Source organism: Arachis stenosperma, chromosome 3 (assembly GCF_014773155.1).
Source record: "Arachis stenosperma cultivar V10309 chromosome 3, arast.V10309.gnm1.PFL2, whole genome shotgun sequence".
Lineage (NCBI taxonomy): Eukaryota > Viridiplantae > Streptophyta > Magnoliopsida > Fabales > Fabaceae > Arachis > Arachis stenosperma.
In genome coordinates, this window is record NC_080379.1 from 111,239,506 (window position 1) to 111,258,058 (window position 18,553).

Below are 18,553 nucleotides of genomic sequence, written 5' to 3' on the forward strand. Positions count from 1 at the left end.
TATCGCACACCACGCAACCGCGTCACCCACGCGACCGCGTCGCCAGCGTCGCACAACCTATCCATATTAGTGCCAATTTTCTTATCTTTTCTCTTCTAATCCTAATTTCTTCCTTCTATCTCCTTTCTCACTTTCTTTTTTCTACTTCTCATTCTTTTTCACTTTCATTTTATTTTATTTAATTTATTTGCATACTTTCATTCATTGCATATTTTATTTTTCTAAAAGTTATTATTGGTGTTCAAATATTCTTATTCAACTGTTACATCTTTTCTGGTATTTTCTTGGTGCTTCATGACTTGTTTAATTCTGATTGAGTAATATTATTTAAATCAATGCCAATCTTTTATACCTATATTACTTTTACATTGACATGAATTTATATTCCTTCTCTCTTCCCTATTGTTGCAACTTTTTGCACTCTTGATTTGCCATGTCCTTCTATTATTTTCTCACTTGCATGTTGTAGCTACCATGTAATTGAGACCCTTATTTTCGGCATTAACCAACCCCTGTTTTATTTGTTTTCTATCTTTGCTTTGGGTTACTTTCCTTCCCTTTTTCTTTCAGGATGGCCACCAGGAAGAGACCGGAAGACGTTTACATAGGAGAGACAAACAAGTTCCTACGCACATTCCTTGATGAGAAAAGCATCAGTTGGAGCAACCCGTCCACCTGCACATCTCAGCATGCACCGAGGACGGTGCAATCTTTAAGTGTGGGGAGGTCGATACCGATCTCCATGGGTTAGTACTTTCCTGTCTCAAACACCAATATTTTATTTTCTTTGTTAATTGTTGCATTTGCATATTTAATTTCATGTTTATTTGATTTTTACATTTAGCTACTGCTTGGTTAAAATAATAAGTTTCTTCTTAAGATCCTATTTTTTGAAAAATTTTACTAATTTAAATTGAAAATTTTTTTTTGTTAAATTTGTTTGAAGTTGTATTTGGAACATGGTTTTTGAGCTAAAGAACATACAACCTGTGAGACTTTGAGCTTATTTACATGGTTATATTATTTAACCATAAATATTTTATTCCTGTGTGTTTCCTTCTCCATGATTGTAATCTGTATTTTGTTCCAGTCTATATGTCCTTTGTTTAGTATATTTACATGCTTGCGTATGATTGAGGCCATATTTGATTATCAACTCACTTACCCCAAATAAGCCTACCTTTTACATCACCTTTGTTAGCCCCTTGAGCTTTTAATCCCCTTCTGTTCTATAACCACATCACTAGCCTTAAGCGGAAAACAAATTAATTATCCCAATTGAATCTTTAGTTAGCTTAAGATAGAGATTGTGTAGCAAATAAGTGTGGGGAAATTTTGGGAACATGGGTTGATAAGGGAATGTAACATGTTTCTAATTTATTTGAATATTAGGAATTTGGGAACCTACTCATGAAAAACCAAAATAGAAAAATAATAGAAAATCCATGTGCATTGATAAGTTATGTTTATTTCTCTACAAAAAAAAAAGAGAAAAAGAAAAAAAATAAAAAAATAATAATATATAATATAAATAAATAAATAAAGGGGACAAAATTACCCCAATGTTAAGTTAATGAAAAAATCAATGCACATGTAATAAATTAAAAAGAAAAAGTTGATACATGAGTATGGGAATTATACAAAAGTGGAAATTATGGGTAGCTAGGCATGAATTTAAAAGTATATAGAGTATATGTATATTAGGTGAGAGTTTAGGTTAATTAAAGATTCAATTTATAAAGCTCACTTAGCCATATATATACCTTTACCCTTACCTTAGCCCCATTACAACCTTGAAAAAGACCTCATGACGTTTGCATTGGTATATTAAATATTGTTGATTGGTTAGATGAAGAACAAGGTTTAGAAAGCATGACTAGAGAAGAGTAGAGTGAATAACCCTATACACTTGAGAGATTAGAGTGATACACACTACCAGTGAGGGTTCAATGCTTGATTCTATGTTCCCTGCTTTCATGAGCTGTCTTCTTACAAGTTTACTTGCTTTTTATTGTATGATTTGAATTAGTGAAATCTGGTTTATGTTTGTCTTGAAGAACTTATTTATTTTTAACCAAGTAGGTAGAAACATTTTGCATTTAGTTGCATTCATAGGTTGCATCTCATACATTCTATCATTCCTCTTCATTCCTTTATAGTTTCTCTTGAGCTTAGCATGAGGACATGCTTTTGTTTAAGTGTGGGGAGGTTGATAAACCACTATTTTATGGTTTATCTTGTGCTCAATTGAGTGGATTTTATCAACTCTTTACCCACTTATTCATACTATTTGCATGTTTTACATTCGCCTTCCTAATTATGTGCTTTGATTGAAAACATGTTTCTTTGGACTTATATTTGCTTATTATTAATCCTCTCTTATTTCCATTCGATGCCGTGATTAGTGTGTTGAGTAGTTTCAGATTTTCTAAGGCAGAATGACTTAAAGGATGAAAAAGGAAACATACTAAAAGGAAAGGAGAAAGCAAAACGGAGCTTTAAGGAAACTGGTATCCACGCGATCGCATGGACGACGCGATCGCGTGCCAAGCACGAATCAGCAGCAACGCGGCCGCATGACTGACGCGACCGCGCGCCTTAAGCAGAACGCACATGACGCAGTCGCATGACTGACACGACCGCGTGGCAAGGAAAAGCTCCGAATGACGCGACCGCGTGACCCACGCGGACGCGTGACAGAGCCCACGCAGCAGAAATTGCAGAAAACGCTCATAACAAGTTCTGAGGCCCTTTTTGGCCCAAATCCAAGTCCAGAAGGCACAGATTAGAGGCTATAAAGTGGAGGAATGCATCCATTCATAAGAAGGCTCTAATAATTCACTTTCCATGATCTAGATCTAGTTTTGAGAGAGGTTCTCTCCTCTCTCTTAGGATTAGGATTTAAGACTTCTCTTAGTTTTTAAGAAGTGACTCTCAATCCCAGGTTCTTTATTTTTATTTATCCCAATTTAATTTATGAACTTTTCCATGTTAAGATTTGAATATTTTATTTAATGATATTTGAAGCATTTCAGTTTATGATTGTTCCTTTTTATTATTCCCAATCAGAGGATATTGTTATTCTAGTAGATTTAGTTTTTCCCCCTTTGGCCTTGGTTAAATAATTGGTGACTTTTGAGTTATCAAACTCATTGTTAGTTGAAAATAGGAATTAATTCATCCACTTAACTTACCTTCATAGTTAGAGGTTAACAAAGTGGGATTAAAATTCAGTTCTCATCACAATTGATAAGGATAACTGGGATAGGACCTCCAGTTCTTATACCTTGCCAAGAGATTTTATTAGTATTATTTTACTTATCATATAATATATTCGCACCTTACTTCCAAAACCCCAATTTACAACTCATAACCAATAATAAGAACATACCTCCCTGCAATTCCTTGAGAAGACGACCCGAGGTTTAAATACTCGGTTATCAATTTATTTAGGGGTTTGTTACTTGTGACACCCAAAACGTTTGTACGAAGGGATTTCTGTCGGTCTAGAAACTATATCTACAACGCGACTGTTTTTATGAAATTCGTTACTGGCAAAAATCCTAACGTCACTCCTGTAATAAATATATATAATTTCAATCGAAAAATAATAGACAAAGAGTTAGAATGGGATATGAAGGAATAAGATTATCATTTTAAAATGGAATATAAAAAATTAATGACTGTTCAAATAGACAAAGAATTAAAAGATTCAGTTAATTACAGTCATATACATACAAAAAAAGATTAAACCCTAGCATACAAAAATCCTACTATCACTAATAATCATAATCAACCAAAATCCCCAAAAGATTCATTGATGAAGTAGAGCGAAAAAAGAAACGAAAAACAAACCTCAACCAACATTTTATAAAAAACAGAGCATTGTAAGTTGAGAGCAACAATTTTGTTACTAACCTGTTTTGAACAAATGGTAGTTCCTAGGTACTTCGTCTTCACTATAGGGGTGACACAAGTGAGAAAAGCTTCAAACTTCAGGTACAATGACAACCATAGCTCTTCATTGACTGGACGCATACGAGACGAGGAGGAAGAAGAAGAAGGGTCCATTAGGGTTTCATGTTTGAAGTGGTTAGCGTTTAGGTTTTTGTGTAACCCCCTTATCAAAATTAAAAAGTCTAATATGACCTCATATATAATTAATATCTAAATTTAATTCTTATATTAATATCTATTATAATATTTTTAAATTTTAAAAACTATTTTATTAAATATTTTTATTTATTGCTTGTGGTTATTAAAATTTATTTTTAATTTAATTTATTAAAAATAGATGCTACAACCTTTAAAAAATTCTTTTTAAAAAATTAATTTTTATAAATTATTTTTAAAAAGTAAAAACTTTACTAAATCAAGTTTATGTCTATTTCTTGTTCTCCCTAAAATTTACACTTAGATTTCAATTAAAAATCAATTACTAACCAATTATTTGTATAAAAATAGATAGTCAATAATATATATACCTAATAATTAATTTGATTATTTATTTTTAGTATATATAAAATATTTTTAATATTTTTTTGGGTTTGAATGTGGATTTTAATTTAGAATAGACTTAATTAATTTGAGTTGGTCTAATAATTAATTGACTAATTTATTTAAATAAGTATTAAAATTTTAAATTTTATTTTATACATATAACAATTTATTGACTACAAATCTTTAGATAGAACTTAGATTTACAAAAAATTAGTCATTAACGGCCAAATTGAGAATATTGTGAAAAATAAAAAACTAAAAGAAAAAGCTTAGGGTAGACGTTTCTGTAAACGAATTTGCTTCCAATTAGTTGGGCCTCAATAGGACTTCGAAACCAATTGGGTTAACACCCCATGATTCATTTCTCTTGGAAAAATGTCACGATGGCAACATGAAATCAAGAACCCTCGTCACCAAAAACATAAAAGAAGAAAGAAAGGTTCGGAAAGTTTATCAATTTGATACGACGTAGATTCAGACTTCAGAGACTTCGGGTCTTCAGCCAACGAAACTAAAAATAATTAAAAAAATTAAAGAAAAAGGAGGAAGCTGCCAAGCTGGTATTGGATTATTGGGGTTTGGGAACGTTTCGCAGGACATAGAACTTGGCAGGCGGCAGCGATGCGAAACGTGACCCAAATTAGATGTTAGAAACCGCGGTTTATTTCTTAATTAATAACTTTTTATTTAATAAAAAAGCACCTTATTTTATAATAATAATAATAATAATAATAATAATAATAATGAATTATTTCATGCCTGATTGTCCACTTCCTCCTCCAACTCCTACTCCTCATCCCGTTGTTTTTCTTCGTCTAAATGGTGGGAGACACGCGTCAATTATCTCTCGCTAATTGAATTGTGGTAATGGCTTGACTCCCAAATCTGGTGTCTCTGATAGCAGGACTTACCTGAGAGTGACATCTTTGTGTATTGGATATTAGATTAGAAAGTTAGAGTAGATTGAGATTGAGATTGAAGTGTGGGTTCCCATGGAAATGGAATTGGAAGCTGAAGCTGAAGCTGATTTTATGACGAATGACATGCTCACACTCCCACACGATCCCTTTGATCCCAACCACATCCATGATGATGTAAGCTCAATCCTCTATTGCAATTTATATTTCGATCAATTAAATGCTGCTTAAACCCTTGCCTATGCTTATTGCCTCAACTTCTTTCTATCTTGATATATGTTAATCAACATTAATAAGTATAAAATAGGGTCAATGCTTCAAATGAATATGACTACATAGCGTTTGTTTTGTTTTGTTTTGTTTTGTTTTGTTTTGTTTCTTTGTATTGGTTATAAGCCCTAATAATGAGTGGCACAACATTGCCATCTTTATAATTTCAGTAGTGCTCCATTGCATTTGAACAATAGAAAAAGCATACATAGGGGTTATGCAATTGTTAATTGTTGGTCAACTTTTTCGCCTCAACCCTCACAATTTGCTAATTAACAGGATAATTTGGCTATTGAAGGCGAAAGATGTGGAATATGCATGGATATCGTCATTGATAGGGGAGTTCTCGATTGCTGTCAGCATTGGTATGTATTATATTCTCTTCCGTAATTTTTCGGCATGCTGAAATATGAATGTGATATTTTGACCTTGGCTTGTTTGTTTCATAGGTTCTGTTTTGTATGCATTGATAACTGGGCTACAATCACTAATCTCTGCCCACTTTGCCAGAACGAGTTTCAGTTGATCACTTGTGTACCAGTGAGTGATGTATCATGTAACATTATGGAATGCCTCTTTATCTTCATAGCTTTAGTATAAGGTTTCAATTGCATTTGCTCACCTTATGAGTTCTGTTCTGGACCATACAATCTCGTGTTTTCATTGATATTGTTATGAAGATTTTGCATTATTAATACATCTAAAGTCTAAACATGTGAAACCCATGATTGTAAAGGTTTATGATACCATTGGAGGCAATAAAGTTGAAGATGACTCATTCTCCAGGTAAGTTTCCATCCATTATGTTTGTATAATTAATGGCCTTATCTTTATTGAGTGTTTATATCCACATACATTAAACTTTGGATGTTTCAACATCGGTGTTTATGTTGAAACGTGAAAGTCATGAATTTTGAATAGTTCTAGCCATGCATCACTGTCACTTAATTTTGAGTAAATATTTTACAGTTTCATCACTTAGCTTTGCATCTTTACCATGTGTCTGCTCTAAAAGGTGATTTATATGGTCTTTTATATCTCTTTGATTCATGATTGCAGAGATGACGAATGGTCCATTGAAGGGAAGAACAATACATTATCGTTTCCCTCCTACTACATTGATGAAAATGTAATTGTCTCCTATATGACCCGACACACACGCGTGCACACGGATTTAATCCTTATGTATAAACTACTGCACAAAACTAATCATTATGTATTTAATCCTTTTCTAGGCAGTTACTTGTTTGGATGGTGATGGCTGCAAAGTTCGAAGTGGATTGGAAACTATCGAAGGAGATTCTGATCTTGATACATCAATTGCATGTGATTCATGTGATACATGGTAAATCAATGGATCAGACTATTGAGTCTCTGATATATTGTTAATAGATCTGTTACTACTCTGGTTTCTTGTTTGCCTAGGCTTATCACTCATATGCAAGAGCCTGTTAGCAAAGAAAGAAGGGGGGGTATGCATATTGTAGTTTATTACAAAATAGTGGAATGACTTGCTCATAAGTTCATGATAAAATCTAATAGATAGATAGTTATATCTAGATGGAGGATATTAGAATTTTGATGGCGGATCAAGGGTACAGCACATTTTTTATTTCAGAACATAGTGGATTCCTTGTCTTGTAGGATATTACATGGTTAAGGTGGCCCTACTAAAGCATGGCTGTCAAATGACCAAATCATGGTATATCATGGTTGTAAGAGAGATGGTGCTAATATATATTATGATGTGTGTAAGCTTGTCCAAAGTTTTTCTGCCATGAACTTTCATGGGTGGGTAGGAACATCAGTTAATGATTGTATCCATATTACTATTTTGGGAGATGTATCTCCTAATCAGTGCTTGAACTAAACATGGCAGGTATCATGCCTTCTGTGTGGGATTTGATACAGAAGGTACATCTGAAAGTACATGGTTATGTCCAAGGTAAATTTAACATTCTACTTCTAATTGCCTTTTCTAATTGTTATTTATAGCTCAAATCTCTATTCATATCCTGTTTGGTAACTAACGTAGAACATATTGGCTACTTGCCTGTAAATAAAATGACGGTAGAGTTTGATAGGTTCTAGCTACTATTTTGGGATTAAAGTCTTTCTTTTGGAATGGTATCCTATGATAGAGCACTTAATTAGATAATTGATAGTATAAACTTGAAATTAGAAAACTCATGACATGGTTATTTGAAGCAGTCAGCTAAACATATTGCTGAGCTTCTATCTGATCTCATTCACGGTTTTATTTTAGATGCATGGTTGGTGAAGTTTCTAAAGGAAGAGACACTGATTCAATGGAGAGCACGATGGTAGAATGTAACCCAGAGCATATTAACAATCAATGTCAGGCTGAGGATTCCTTTTCAAGAAAAGTTTGTGTGTCTGTTGCTGATGCGGGAGAGACAGCTGTTGTTGTTTCAATGGTTGATGGACATAAATGGGTTCCATCAACAAGCGAGAAAAGCCTATTGCCTCTTGAACTTGGCAGGGAACAATTGACTGCATCATGTATATTAGATTCTGACACAACTAATCAGCAGAAAGCAATGGAGAAGAAGATTATGTCACCAATTGTGAAGGAACAAGAGCTGGAGTTGTGCTTATCACACAATGTATCTGGTAGCCTAAGTTCTAAATCCTTGGAGCATAATGATCGAAAGGAAAGTGCTCATGGAGCAAGGAGTGGACCAAGTAACCTTGATGAAACCAAGTTAGCTGATGAGTCCCATGTCAAAACTAGTCCTTCTAGAAATGAATCTGATATGGGTCTTCATCTTGGTTTATCAGTGGGCTCTTTCCTATCAGGTGAACAATATTACATAATTTATTGCTAACTTTTTGTGCATGAACAATATATATCACAAGAATGCATAAAAAAAGTATATCAAAAGTTTTTTACCCCTTCGATTGTAAGCTGGTCTGATTGGTAATGTTATGTGTAATTCTAGTTGATAATGTGGACAAGGATGGAATAAAAGATCACACAACTGGTGTCAAGCACCTGAGTTCAGATGAATGTTCTATGGAAGGTATGGCACCATTCTTAGAAATATGATTCTTGTTGCTTGCTTTATTTAGGGCCACAGTTTGAACATGTTTTGGATCCTCATAGTGTCATTAATAAATGTTTTCAGGAGATGTAATTGAAAATGATGTTAAGAAGGATAATACTAGTGTAACTGCTGGGAAGAGAAAGCATGTTGATCACAGGTTAGAATTCATTTAAACTATACATAATATTTAGATGAATTTGCTTCTTACTTGTTGTAAATGTTGAGAGATCATTCTGCATAGAGAGAAATTTCTGAAACCTGTGGGGCTTAAGCGCCAATATACATAAGAGCTGCTTTTGGCATCAAGATCACCTTTAGAAGTGTGTGGTTGTTGCCATATCATTTTAGAAGTGTTGCTCACATCAAACTACAAAGGCCAAATCATGAATCATTGCACCTGAAATCTTGTCTTGATTTATCATAACACTTCTCAGTTGATGTTTCATAAACTTTCCAAGAAGACAAAACCGAGAGAGGACTGAGGAGGAGGAGGTGCATTGATAATCTTCATAGTAGTATATGCTGTTAAAACTGAAGTACTCTTTGTCTCCCCTCTCAAACTTGTATTGATTATTTACAATTTTTAAATGGCTATTCTGTTGATACAAATTAGCTATTTTTCTTTAATTTTAAATTCATTGCATGACCAATATTGACTAGTGTTTATGTGATGATGTGATGTGATGTGATGATGTTACAGCAATGATGGAGGTCATTTGAAAGTTGATGGGGATGTGAAGCCTGAACTTCCAATTGAAGTGTCTCAAAAGAAAATTAGAGCTGCTGGTGGTCAAATGACTAGTATTAATAACTCAGCTGATGCCCAGCTTTCAGACAATGGTCAAAAGAGCTCTGCTTTAAACCATTCTGCATCCAAGGAGGTTGTCAGACCAACTATAATGAATATAGTTAAAGGTACAAACCGTAGGCTTTCCAAGGGACCTACTGGCACTAATTCGTCTGACAATGTGACTAGAAAGGATGAAAATATGGCTGGATTGAGGGTAAAAAAGATCATGAAGAGAGTTGCTGATGATGGAGAATCATCCTTGATAGTTCAAAATCTAAGGAAGGAAATTAGAGAAGCTGTCCGTAACAAATCCTCTATAAACTTTGAGGAAAATATTGATACAAAGCTTCTTGCAGCATTCAGGGCTGCTATAGCTGGACCCAAAACTGAACCTGTAAATAAGTTAACCCCTTCAGCTTTAAAGGCAAAGAAGTCAATGTTGCAGAAAGGAACGGTACGTGAGCATCTTACAAAGAAAATTTTTGGGACTTCAAATGGAAAAAGAAAGCATGCATGGGATAGGGACTGTGAAATTGAGTTTTGGAAATATCGGTGCATGAGGGCTACAAGGCCTGAAAAAATTGAAACTTTAAAATCAGTTCTAGATCTACTAAGAAAAAATTCAGAGTCAACACAGGGTCCTGAATGTCAGGCCAAGGATACTATTCTTTCCAGGTTGTATCTAGCAGATACATCTGTTTTCCCACGGAAAGATGATGTCAAGCCCCTCTCTGTACTTAAAACTGATGCTAGCTCAGAGCAGACTAAACAAAATAACCCGTCAGGAACAGATATAAAAAATCTTATATGCAATGCCAGAGTTTGTTCATCTGAAACAAAAGTAGATAAGAAGATTATACATGGTTCAGCTGGTGATAATTCAGCTTCTCGTAAGACATCAGTTTCTTCTTCAGCTGGTGCCAAAGTAAATGCAAAGGAATTAGGACTTAAATCAGATTCTACGAAGAGTGATAAAAAGAAATGGGCTTTAGAGTTTCTTGCTAAGAAAACAGCTGCTGAAAGCAAAAGGACGGCAAATGGAAGTCAAGAAGACAATACACTTTTTAAAGATAAATTTCCTTTGCTTGTATGTAAATTATCTTCCTTTCCTTCTCATGATTGTTATTATTTCCTTCGACTTTGATGTCAGAAGTTGTTTATGACTGTTCACTGTTATTTCTTTCTGCCATTGAGAGTAGGCCCAGCTACCGGCTGATATGAGACCAGTACTGGGACCTTCTTGTCACAATAAAATTCCAATATCAGTGAGACAGGTATTGTGTGTCTTCTATTTCAGATTGCATTTGTGTAGATTGCAGAAGAAAATTTGATATGACTTCCTTGATGATTGTGTTATGATCTCTGGCTTCTTAGTTGCTATTAATGTGTTTTACAGACACAGCTTTACCGCCTGACAGAGCGCTTGTTGAGGAACACAAATCTGCCAGTCATTCGCAGAACTGCAGATACAGAATTGGCTGTTGCAGATGCAATCAATATTGAAAAGGAGGTTGCTGACAGATCGAGCAGCAAGCTTGTGTATTTGAACCTCTGCTCACAAGAGCTCCGACATCGTGCAAATAACACAAAGTCCGATGTAGCTGAAGATACAAATCCCCCGGAGTCACCTGCCAAGCTTCCTGATCAATTAGAACATAATGCTGATGATTGTTCAACCGACCCTGCTGTTGAAGCCTTGAAAAATGCTGGTCTATTGTCTGATTCACCGCCTAGCAGTCCACATGATAACAGAGAAATAGGTAATGAAAATGATACTTCAGGGCCTGATAATATACTTGAATTGGATTCTCATCCTGAGCTGGACATTTATGGTGATTTTGAGTATGATTTGGAAGATGAAGACTACATTGGGGTTTCAAAGGTCTTAAACCCAAAACCAGAGGAAAGTGACTCGAAAGTGAAACTTGTTTTCTCCACCATGAACTCGAAGTCAGATACAGCTGTGGATGACACAGACTGTAAAGGGTCCCTTAACAGTGAAGTACTACGGGATGCCTCCGGCTCAACAACCTCTCACATCGAAACAGTCCCTAGGGACTCAGCAACTGATGCAGAGATTGGCGGGCCTTCTGCTTCGGTTTCTTCCGAGTTATGTGAGAGTGCTGTCGAGCCAGCTGATTCCGAATTTGAAGAATTATATGGCCCTGACAAAGAACCACTCATAAAAAAATTTCCAGATGCCGAACCAAGAACAACATGTGGAGAGGGCAAGAAAGAAACACCAAGTGAGGCCACTGACAAATCTAATGTATCTGAAACTGGTAAAAATTCCCCAGGGAAAGAAGAGAAATCTGATGATATGAGTGCGAAGCAGTCTGAGTGTGACTCGATAAACCATGTAACAAAGAAGGTATTTACAATTTATTTACTTAATTATTTTGGTAATTGGCTGTGTTGTTGAATTTTACCATTTCTCTATACTTTCCTGTAAATGTGCTCTTCCTAATTGTGTTGGACTATGTACAGGTAGAAGCCTATATCAAGGAGCATATGAGGCCACTGTGCAAGAGTGGTGTGATCACAGCAGAACAATACAGGTGGGCAGTCGCAAAAACAACAGAGAAGGTTATGAAGTATCATTGCAAAGCAAAGAATGCTAATTTCCTCATAAAGGAAGGTGAGAAAGTAAAGAAGCTTGCAGAGCAGTATGCCGAAGCAGCCCAACAGAACAGAAAAAATTGATTTGCATATCATCAGCAAGTTTTCTCATGTTGCCCCCTTACTAAAAGAAACTTGATTAATTGTTCAGCTGTAGATATATGTTAGATTTATAGCCCCAGCTCACCCTTCATATGTGAATTGAGCATAACATGGGGAGTGATTGAGATTTGAGAACATGATAAGCAAAATGTAAAATTTTTCACATGACTACGTTCCAGTCCTCGAGTCATCTTGTCCATGAATTTCATCGGTCGTAAACAAAACAAAAAATACATCTAGTGAACGCCAGGAAAATATACTCACAAGATAACTATATTATTCTTTCCTTCGGCAGAAACTTATTTATTGGCCAGCGATCTTTCTTTTGTATATATGCACCTGTATAGAATTAACGTCTTTGTAGTCTTAACAATCCACATTATATCTGCCTGGAAAACTAGTCTTCAACTCTTCATATTTTCGGAAATAATGGTTACATACATCGTCTATTTTTTTAGATATTGGTGAAACTTTAGTATAACACTCAATTATTGAATTTCATGGTGTTTTTCAAAATTTTGGGTTTTTGGGATGGGACAGTATGCTTTTCGCATATTATATCACGTCCAAAATTTTGAAAAACACCATAAAATTCAATAACTGCTTGTTACACCGAAGTTTCTTCCATATCTTAAAAAATTAGCCTATATACATTTCATTACATTTGAAATACACATTTATTTTTCGTGAATTTGACTGTTTTTGTGTTTTGTAAATAAAAAAATATTACATACAAACAAAAAAATCAACTACTAATCACTTATTAAGTATTTGTATATAAATATATTATTTAATTTATTTTAATATATATTTTATACAGATAATTAATTTTTTTATTCAAATTATACCGTATGGTACTCATCTCATGCAAAGCAATTTTAAGACATTATTTTATAGAGTCCTTCTAGTATGATTATGTTACGACGATTATGCTATTTCAAAAAATATTGCTAAAATTAAAATAATATTTTTTTATTATTAAACAACGTTTTTTAAAAAGTGTTACCAATATATAAAAAATATGACTTTAATTTTAATAACACTTATATAATCACCGTAATTATTGAAACATAATTGGTTTTTACTGTGCTCCAAGGATTTTTCTTTTTCTTTCTTTCTTTTCAACTTTAATTAATTCTCTTCTTGTTCTTTCAAATTCTTTTTCATCGAGTCACCAAAAAAAGATCCTTTTTCATCTGAATTAATTCCTTACAACTTTCTCTCCTTCTTCAACTTTTTTTTATTCTTTTTATCTTTCTCGTTTTCTATCATCACATCCTCATTCGTATCATGAACCAAAAAAGAGAGTAAATCCAAATCCGAACCCAAGGAACATGAAAGAAGAAGAGGAATTGGTGTTTGTGACATAGGAAGACTTCTCTAAGAGACTGGAAGCATGTATAGAGCTTGTGACTAAGAATATGTGTGTTAAATAAGAGCTAATTACTGATAAGAGGGTGGAGGGTGCCAGCCGGTCAATGGCACCCCAAGACCTATGAGAATATTATCGTAGAATTATCGAGGTTTGGGGAGACCACTGACAATTCACAACTTTAATTCTTTAAAGGAATTGTTGAATCCCACTTTTCCGAGTTAGTTTTTCTTTGTGAAACAAAAAACCAATCTCGACAGGTGGAAAGCTACTCTAATTGGCAAATTATTGATCCTTTTAGTAGTGCGGGTGGACTTGCGTTAGCATGGAAGGATGATTTTGTTCAGATTTTCAGTTCTATATTGCTGCCTTGATAAAAGATGTCCCTCTCAATATTGAATAGAACTTTGTAGGCGTTTATTTAAATTGCAATGAGAAAATTTGGTTATCCCAGTTTCAAGAAATCTCTTTCGTGCTCTCCCAACTCTAAGGTAAATTGGTTATTGTTGGTGATTTTAATTCCATTATTGATCAAGGTGAGAAACTTGGTGGTAATCCTAAATCTTATTCTTCTATTGCTGCCTTTAATTATTTTAATAGAGATAACTCGTTAATTAATTTGGGAATGGTGGGTAGACCACTTGAAGTAACAGACGAGAGAATGTGAACTAATTCATGAAAAGCTTGACAGAGTGCTTGTTGATAAATTTTGGTCCCGATTTCCCACGGTCTTTAGATTATCAAAGACAGGTTTTGATCACGCTCTCTTGTTTTGGATACTAACTACCAATCGGAGAGATCAAAGAGGAGATTCAAGATTCAATCCCGCTAGTGTGGTGAAGAACAAATTCGTAACTTCATCAGCAAGGTCTAGAACTTAGATACAGAAGGTTCAGCGATGTTCAGATTATTTCAGAAGCTTAAATTAGTTAGACATCGATTGATTCTCTGACAAAGGAACAGCTCTACTAATTCTAAAAAGGAAATTGTAGAAATTACAGCTCTTCTAAAACAAAAATAGGCATCAGACATCATGGGAAATACTAAATTACTTGAGCTTGAACAGCAGCTTGAAAAAACATATTTGGATGAGAAACTTTATTGGAAAGACAAATCTAGAACTAAATGGCTGAAAGAAGGAGACCAAAATACAAACTTCTTCCATTGAAAATTTAAATCTAGAACTAGAAAGAAAAGAAGATATGGCATCTGCGAAGGGATAATGGGGATATAGCAACAACCAATGCTGATATTGTTAAGGTGGCTGAAGATTACTTTAAGAGTATTTCACATCTTCTAATCAAGCAGATCCTAGGCCTTTTTTTATAAACTTCAAGCCTAAGGTTATAGATAACATGAACCATAGGCTCAAAAGACCTGTTTCTATGGAGGAAGTAAAAAGAGCTACTTTTAGTATCCACTCTCAGAGTGAACTAGAAGAGGATGGTATAACGGCTAAATTCTTCTAATTCTATTGGGATATAGTCGGAGAAGACGTGTTCCAAACTGTAAAGAGTTTCTTTGCTGGAGGTAGAATTTTGAAAAGTTTAACCACATCAATATTTATCTAGTGCCAAAAGTCCCAGATGCAAGCGATATGACTCAGATAAGGCTCATTAGTTTGTCTTCTGTTGTCTACAAATTATTTTGAATGTACTGGTCCACAGACTCCAAGGGTGTATGAACAAAGTAATTAGCCCTACTCAAAGTCATTCTTAAAAGGTAGACTTATTTTTTATAACATTTTTATAGCACACGAATGTATGCATTATCTTAAACAAAAGAAGCGAGGTTTGGAATACAAAATGGCATTCAAGCTTGATATGAGTAAAGCCTACGATAAGGTGGAGTGACATTTTCTATCATTTATTATGGAGAAGTTGGGCTTCGAATCAAGATTCATTGACAGGATTCATGAATTGTTGACAAGCATTTTTTACTCTGTTGTTATGGAAGGTCAACCCTATGATTTTTTTTAATCCAAATAGAGGCATCCGTCAAGGTGACCCCCTATCCCCTTTTCTTTTCTTATTATGTCTAGAAGAATTTTCCTTCTTGCTACACAAAGTAAAGCAAAACAATATTATTCGAGTAATTCAGATAAACAGAAGATGCCTGACTATAAATCATTTGCTATTCACTGATGATTCCATTCTATTTGGTAAAGTCTCAGAAAATAGTTGTGCCTCTATTCTAGAATTATTGGAATCTTATGAGAGATTCAGTGGGCAAAGAGTTAATCTTAATAATTCGGTCCTATTCTTCAGTAATAACACTCCAAAACTGATTAGAACCTCTCTAGCAGCCCAGCTGAATATTTCTCACATGTATACAAGATAAATATTTAAGTCTCTCTTCCCTTGTCAACCACTCTAAGAAAGTCACCTTCAACTCAATCAAAGATAAGGTTCTCAAAAGGACACAAGGATGAAAAAAAAGTGCTTGTTATCTAATGGAGGAAGACAGGTATTACTCTGAGCAGTTGGTGAAGCCATACAAATATACACATTGTCATGTTTTAAACTTCTGAACAGCTTGTTAAATGAAATTCATAGTATTCTAACGTAACTTTGGTGGGAGCAGCAAGGTTCTGAAAGGCGAATGGCGTATATTAGTTGGGATAAGATGACTAGGCTTAAGAAAGAAAATAAGCTTGGTTTCAAAGATCTCAAGTTTCAAAACATGGCTCTTTTGGGTAAACAATGCGAAAAAATTGTGACCCAATCTAACTCTCTTCTTTCTAGAATACTTAAAGGTAAATATTTTAGATTTAATTCTATCTTCACAGCAGAAGTAGGAACCTTGCCTTCTTGGAGTTGTCAAAGTATTCTTGAAGGGACGCGAGTTGTAGAGAAAAATATTACTTAGAAAGTAAGTTCTGATGATATCCGAATCTTCAGTGATCCAGTTACCATCTGTTATGGGTGAAGGACCTGTTTTTGTCAAATAAACAGTGAAACCAAGTATTAATCTCAAACCTTTTTCCTCAGAGCAAGAACATATAATGTTGCATCAAGGTACAAAATTGCTTACCCATAGTTATTAAAACGAGACCAGACCGATCGGTTCAACCGAAAAATTGATAACCGGACTCAACACTGGTCCGGTTTGAGATTAGGACCGTTTAAGGTAGAAAACCGATACGAATTAGTCAAACTCGGTGAAAATTGGACCGGACCGAACCGCTCGGTCATTGAAGGTGAATCTACGACGCACCAGCGTTCTGCAAGTCCATTGTTCTCCATATGCTCCAGCACTATCAAGTGTCAAGGCTTGTGATTTTTGAAAAATTTTCCAAAGTGCCTTACATGGGGTTCAAACCCCCTGGCCCTAGGATACAAGAAAGATGATCATACCACCAAGCTATAACGCTTCTTACTAACATATACACAAATTATAGTACATATAACAATCTTTTATTTTTACTTTATTCAATTTATTTTAATTTTAAATTTACTCATTTTTAAATCAATTATATTTTATTTAACTATAAATTTTATTAAATATATTTTATTAAATATATACAAATTAAAAAGATAAACAAAAAAATTTTACTAATCACAATTTATTTTTTTCTTTTCATGTTTATATGATATCTATTAATATTATTTTTTCAATAAATACATATCGTATATTGATAAACTCCAATTTCGTGGTTTATCTTGTGTAGAATTTAGTGGGTTTTATCAACTTATCTCACATTTATTCAATGAAAAAGCATGCTTTTATAATTCTCCCTAAATTTGTGCTTAAGAGTGAAAACATGCTTTTTAGGCCTTAAAATAGCTAAATCTAATTCACTTTAATTCCATTCAATGCCTTGATATGTTTGTTGAGTGATTTCAAGCTTATAAGGCAAGGATTGGATGGAAGAAGTGAGGAGAAAAACATGCAAAGTGGAGAATTCATGGAGAAATGAGCAATTGGAGGGTTCAAGGCCACGCACACATGTCATCCACGCGTACGCGTGAGAAGGAAATTTGCCAGCGACGCGCACGCGTGACGTTAGGCACGTGACCTCATTAAAGGCAACACACTGGGGGCGATTTCTGAGCTTTCTAGGCCCAAAACCAACTCATTTCTGAGACTATTTGATGCAAAATTCAAGCGGGAACATGGGGGAAGCAATTAGATTAGCTTAGGATCATGCTTTAGGTAGTTTTCTAGAGAGAGAAGCTCCCTCTTCTCTCTAGGTTAACTCCTCTTAGATCTAGATTTTAATTCTTGTTTTCAATTAGTTTTTCTTGCAATTTCTTGTTCCTACATCTTTATTCTCTTAGTTTACATTGTTAATTTTCCTTTTATGCCTCTTTTTTATGTTGATGAACTCTTGTTGGATTTGGATTCCCTTTTAATGTAATTTCATGTTTCTTTGTTTATTGTTGTTTATTTGAGTTGTTATTGTTAATTTCTTACATTGGGTAGTTGTAGATTTATTATTCTTGCACTTTTATGATGTTTTTCTTTTGTGCCTTCCAAGTGTTTGACAAAATGCTTGGTTATATGTTAAAGTAGATTTTTGAGCATTCTTGGGTTGGAAAGAGAAATTAGGCAATCTTGAGTCATTAATACCCAACTTATGTTGGTGATCTAGAGTTGTTTGTTAGTATTGTTTCTATCGACTCTAATCTCTTGCTAATTCAATTAGTAAGTTGATTAGGACTTTTGGATTGAGATTAACTAGTCCTATTTGACTTTCTTCCTATGTTGAAGATAACATTGTACCTTCTTCCGATGTTGAAAATGACTTAATAGGATTAGCTCTTGTTAAGTATTGTATTATGATTAATGACTATGATCGAAAGCCTAGATTCTCAATCCTTGCCATGAATGCCTCTCTTTTTAGTATTCGTTATCTTTAGTTGTTAGCTTTGCTTTCTTGTCATTTATTTTCTTGCCCTTTTATCAACCCAAC

At 34.4% G+C, this 18,553-nt stretch overlaps 1 protein-coding gene across 1 annotated transcript; it reads left to right on the forward strand.

Annotated features, from left to right (window-relative positions):
- The first annotated feature begins 4,954 nt into the window (after positions 1 to 4,954).
- Positions 4,955 to 12,628, forward strand: LOC130968355 (uncharacterized protein At4g10930). Its single transcript, XM_057893572.1, has 14 exons — positions 4,955 to 5,594; positions 5,967 to 6,052; positions 6,137 to 6,227; positions 6,424 to 6,473; positions 6,747 to 6,816; positions 6,923 to 7,032; positions 7,567 to 7,632; positions 7,954 to 8,507; positions 8,651 to 8,731; positions 8,837 to 8,912; positions 9,456 to 10,632; positions 10,745 to 10,819; positions 10,942 to 11,916; positions 12,033 to 12,628. The coding sequence occupies exons 1-14, from the start codon at positions 5,493 to 5,495 to the stop codon at positions 12,246 to 12,248; spliced, it is 3,729 nt and encodes a 1,242-aa protein (XP_057749555.1). The 5' UTR covers positions 4,955 to 5,492; the 3' UTR covers positions 12,249 to 12,628.
- Positions 12,629 to 18,553: the final 5,925 nt, after the last annotated feature.

Excerpts from the sequence above, each read along its gene's own strand:
- LOC130968355 (XM_057893572.1), top strand. The coding sequence starts at position 5,493 with ATGGAAATGGAATTGGAAGCTGAAGCTGAAGCTGATTTTATGACGAAT. Across the intron at positions 10,820-10,941 it reads TTCCAATATCAGTGAGACAG|ACACAGCTTTACCGCCTGAC; the intron begins GTATTGTGTGTC and ends TGTGTTTTACAG. Across the intron at positions 11,917-12,032 it reads TAAACCATGTAACAAAGAAG|GTAGAAGCCTATATCAAGGA; the intron begins GTATTTACAATT and ends GACTATGTACAG.